The sequence below is a fragment of the Acipenser ruthenus genome, unplaced genomic scaffold (assembly GCF_902713425.1).
Source record: "Acipenser ruthenus unplaced genomic scaffold, fAciRut3.2 maternal haplotype, whole genome shotgun sequence".
In the NCBI taxonomy this organism is placed as follows: domain Eukaryota; kingdom Metazoa; phylum Chordata; class Actinopteri; order Acipenseriformes; family Acipenseridae; genus Acipenser; species Acipenser ruthenus.
The window spans coordinates 25001-30000 of NW_026708370.1; the positions used below are offsets into that span (position 1 = coordinate 25001).

Genomic DNA, 5000 nt, shown 5'->3' on the forward strand with positions numbered 1-5000 from the left:
AGGAGAAAAAGGAGGAATGTTTTTTAATTAATTTTTGTATCTCTTGTTAGGTTCATCCCTGATGTGTAATGAGGATGGAAGCATATGTGAGTGAGTGAGTGTGAGCCAGTGAGTGAGTGAGTGAGTGAGTGTGAGTGTGAGTGTGCATTAATTACACTGACTGGCTGGCCAAAAAAATAGGACTCACGTCTGATTTGATAAACCGCAGCTGGTTACCCTGCCATTCTCACCCAGCCAGTGATCTGTGTTTTGAATGTCGTCTCTTACTGTGCTAGCTGTAATTAGTGATAAATATGGTGGCTGTTAACATGAAGTGGCACTGACTGCACACCGGCCATAGGTATGAACGTAATTAATACCAGCATTTATCTTTTCCAGCTTAGGATTTTTTTTTCCAGCTGGTCTGCTTGACTCGGTCTCTTCTAGTTTCAATAACACTGATGAAGGCACTGGAGCCCAAACGCTGGTCTGCTTAATGCTTCTACAAAGCTACACCTGTAGAAACGTTAATTGCAAACACAGAGTGACACACTTCTTGTATTTATTCTGTCCCGTCCTTGCCTTTCTGTCCTCTCTCACACTCTTCTCTCTTCTCTTGTTACTCTCTCCTTCCTTTCCCGTCCTGTCCTCCTTTGCAAAACAGACCGACAAGCAGAACGACAACAGCAGAGAGCTGAAGGAGCTGGACCGCCACCTGTCCACATCCTGCCCCCTGCTGGACAACGTGTCCCCCTTGAACGAGACCAGAGGGGGGGCGGTGGACAGCTTGAGGACGGTCCTGAGTAACAGCCAGGAGCTGGACAGCGGGGTGGGGAGGACGGACGAGAGCACGAGGTACGAGGAGTCCTCCGAGCACGACCTGCTGGGAGACGAGCAGACCAGCAACACCACCACACCGGGGAGCCAGCGCAAATTCCACTTCGGAGCCGGAGGGGGAGGAGGAGGAGGAGGGAGGAGCGAGACCTCCTCCCTGCACAGCAGAGACTTCCACTTCAGCACAGACTCCCTCCTGCCTCTGGACTGCGGCCCTGCGCTGGGCTACGCTGGGGAGCCCTCTCTGTCGCTAATGATGCCGGGACTGACAGAGGAAGAGTTTGAGCGCTATAGGGAGCTGCTTGAGATCAAGTGCCACTTAGAGAACGGGAACCACCAGCCGTTACCTAACCCATACCCCTACCCGTACCCGAGGCGGGCAGAGACAGGGGGTGGGCTGTCGAAGAAGCTGGACGTGAACCGCAACGAGAGCATGGAGCACGAGATGGCAATGCTGGAGGAGGAACTGCGCCACCTGGAGTTCAAGTGCAGGAACATCCTGCGAGCTCAGAAGATGCAGCAGCTGAGGGAGCGGTGCATGAAGGCGTGGCTGCTGGAGGAAGAGGCCAGCAAGGCTGCAATGGGACTGGGGCTGAGCGAGCCCCTCGCGCACGAGCTGTCGGACATCACAGAGCTGCCCGAGCGCTCGGACAAGGACACCACCAGCGCCTACAACACCGGAGAGAGCTGCCGCACCACCCCCCTCGCCACCGACCTCCCCTCCCTGCCGGGGAGTCCCCTGAGAGGCAAGGGGACCAACCTAAACCGAGCCAAGCCCAGCCGCGAGGGCAGCCCAGCCAAGTTCGGCTCGCTATCCCGGGACAGGGAGAGCAGGGGCGGTAAGAGGCACTCGGAATCCAGGAGGAACCCGAAAAGCAGCAGCAGTCGGGAGCAGAACACCTCGACCAGCCCCTACTTCTCCAGCAGGCGTGGGGCGGGCGGCAGGCTGCCTGAGCACTACAGGAGCTGCGTGCAGCTGGGACACCCCGGAGGGGGCAGGGGCGAGGAGGAGGAGGAGGAGGACAGGTTTACAGAGAGCAGCGGGGGCCACCAGAGCCCAATGAGCCTGGCGAGCATGTGCCAGGACTCCCTGGTTGGTGTACAGAAAGCAGCTCCTCGATCTCCTCGTCCTCCTCCCGAGCCCGTCCGGATGGAGTGGAAAGTGAAGGTACGCAGTGACGGGACGAGGTTCGTGGCCAAGCGTCCCGTGCGCGACCGGCTCCTGAAAGCGCGGGCGATGAAGATCAAGGAGGAGCGCAGCGGTATGACGACGGACGACGACGCGGTCAGCGAGATGAAGATGGGACGCTACTGGAGTAAAGAGGAGAGGAAGCAGCACCTGGTCCGGGCTCGAGAGCAGCGCAAGAGAAGGGAGTTCATGATCCAGAGCCGGCTGGACTGCCTGAGGGAGCAGCACTCGCTGCAGCCGGGAGGGGAGGGAGGGGAGGGAGGGAGGGCGGAGATGAGCATCATCGCACTCAGCCACAGGAAGACCATGAAGAAGAGGAACCGCAGGATCCTGGACAACTGGATCACCATTCAGGAGATGCTGGCCCACGGTTCGAGGTCCGCGGATGGGAAGAAGATTTACAATCCCCTGCTCTCCGTCACCACGGTGTAGCGAAAAATACAGAACAGTACAGTACAATATCCTACAGTACAGTACAATACAGTACAATTAAACACAGTACAGTACAATACAGTACAATGCAATACAATTCAGTACAGTTAGGTACAATACAGTCAGACTCAACACAGTACAGTACTGTACAATACAATACAACTTCACTCATAAAGGACTTAAGAGGCTGGTATTAGTCACGGTGGAATGGTCTCGTGTCCCTCCGGAACAATGGAAAACCTTGCAGACTCGCTACCTGCCACGCAGAATCACTTCTACACCCTATTGACTGTGCTATGGCAGGTGAATCAGTCCCATGGTGTGCACCCTATTGACAGTGCTATGGCAGGTGAATCAGTCCCACGTTCGACACCATACACCTTATTGGCAGTGCTATGGCGGGTGAATCAGTCCCACCTTATTGGCAGTGCTATGGCGGGTGAATCAGTCCCACCTTATTGGCAGTACTATGGCGGGTGAATCAGTCCCACCTTATTGACAGTGCTATGGCAGGTGAATCAGTCCCACCTTATTGACAGTGCTATGGCAGGTGAATCAGTCCCACCTTATTGTCAGTGCTATGGCGGGTGAATCAGTCCCACCTTATTGTCAGTGCTATGGTGGGTGAATCAGTCCCACCTTATTGTCAGTGCTATGGCGGGTGGTTGTAATTTTTGGCCCAGCCCTCTGTTAACTTGCTGTACTGAAAGATTTCACAGTTGGATCTTCTCTGTCACTGTATATCCCAGAGGAGAGATCGCGACAGTGCTGCTGTATAGTTTGCTTACCTGTATTAGAAACTGGACTGGTGTTTTTTACTCTGGGGCAGATACTATTGAGTATCTGTGGAACTGTGACCTGGAGTTGCACCCGCTCTGTACAGAAAATAGGAAAACAGAAAAAAAACAGCACAAGAAAGGTTTGACCAAAAACGCTTGAATTTTCATTCGTCGTCTTTAAAATAAAAAAATAAAAAATAATAATAATAATTTCATTGGAGGAAATACCACGACAGCCAGCAATGTTAACCTGCGTGTGCGTGTGCGTGTGCGTGTGCGTGTGCGTGTGCGTGTGCGTGTGCGTGTGCGTGTGCGTGTTTGTACTATTCCTTGTGCATTTGTTTTTTTAATCGTAATTTCTATGTACTGTGTCTATATCTTTTTATGATGTGCTTTTAATTATTGCAAGTACTCATATACTTTTTAAAAATATATACATCAATCTGTGTAACCCGTACTTGGTCAGTTTTTGGCCTCATCTCTAACTATATTGCTATGTTGCTTGTTAATCTCAAATCTACATGGTAATGAACTCAATTCACATCTATGTGTTCTGATTTTAGCGGGTTCGGGTGCTTTGACTGTGAGTTCAGGAGTTGCTTTGATCTCTCGTCTGGGCTGCAGATAGGAGCAGCACCTGAACTCATTGTGAAACCAACACAGACTTTATCAGAGAATGTTTAAAAAAATGACGCATCTTTGAGTAAATGCAGTACGAAGAAGCGCTCAGGGTGAAGGGGTTGTCTGAATCTGCAATTATTATTGTTTGAATTGAGCCAGCACTGGCTCCAGAGTTTTCATTGTGTGTGCGCCGATGTCAAAAGTTTGCAGCATTCATTTTTGCAGCAAGGATATAAAACAAATTGTTCAAAACTTTGAGCTACTGAATTCCCTTATAAAAGTTTCCCACGGTGAATGCACAGCAAAGCATAATAAAGCACAGTGAAAGCATGGTAAAGCATAGGGAAGCATTGTAAAGCACAGAGAGGTCTGGTAAAGCATAGGGAAGCATTGTAAAGCACAGAGAGGTGTGGTAAAGCATAGGGAAGCATTGTAAAGCACAGAGAGGTCTGGTAAAGCATAGGGAAGCATTGTAAAGCACAGAGAGGTCTGGTAAAGCATAGGGAAGCATTGTAAAGCACAGAGAGGGATGGTAAAGCATAGGGAAGCATTGTAAAGCACAGAGAGGTCTGGTAAAGCATAGGGAAGCATTGTAAAGCACAGAGAGGTGTGGTAAAGGATAGGGAAGCATTGTAAAGCACAGAGAGGTCTGGTAAAGCATAGGGAAGCATTGTAAAGCACAGAGAGGTCTGGTAAAGGATATGGAAGCATTGTAAAGCACAGAGAGGTCTGGTAAAGCATATTAAAAACATGTTATACTGTGGTAAATACACAATATAACCACAGGAAAAGGATGGGAAGAAAACTGCAAATTTACAGCGGTAAACTTTTATAAGGGTTGCATTTGTTTTAGCTGTTGTTTTTATTATATTGTATTTTGTAAATGGTGCTGCTGCTGTGACTGTGTGAGAGACTGTCACTGTGGTTCTGGTCAATGAAGCAGGAATAAGCTCCAGCATAGGGATGGAACAATAATCCATTATTGGGATATTATAGATCATTTGTAAAGTCTTGATTATGTATCATACTGAAAAATGATGATTTATCAGTACAATACAATAAAGTACAGTACAGTTTGCTGTTATATAGTACTTTACAATAAAATACATTTTAAAAATCCATTCACCATTCAATCCAGCTCAATCAATGAAACAAAAACGTTTTTT

The 5000-nt window shown here is 49.2% G+C and overlaps 1 protein-coding gene across 3 annotated transcripts in view; it reads left to right on the forward strand.

Annotated features, from left to right (window-relative positions):
• LOC131732008 (PDZ domain-containing protein 4-like) overlaps positions 1 to 4536 on the forward strand; it is a 20654-nt gene extending 16118 nt beyond the window's left edge. For all 3 annotated transcript variants that reach the window (XM_059021010.1, XM_059021011.1, XM_059021012.1), the window contains one exon: positions 644 to 4536. In XM_059021010.1, coding sequence (XP_058876993.1) covers positions 644 to 2434 — 1791 coding nt within the window. In that variant the 3' untranslated portion in view covers positions 2435 to 4536. The remainder of the gene's footprint in view (positions 1 to 643) is intronic.
• Positions 4537 to 5000: the final 464 nt, after the last annotated feature.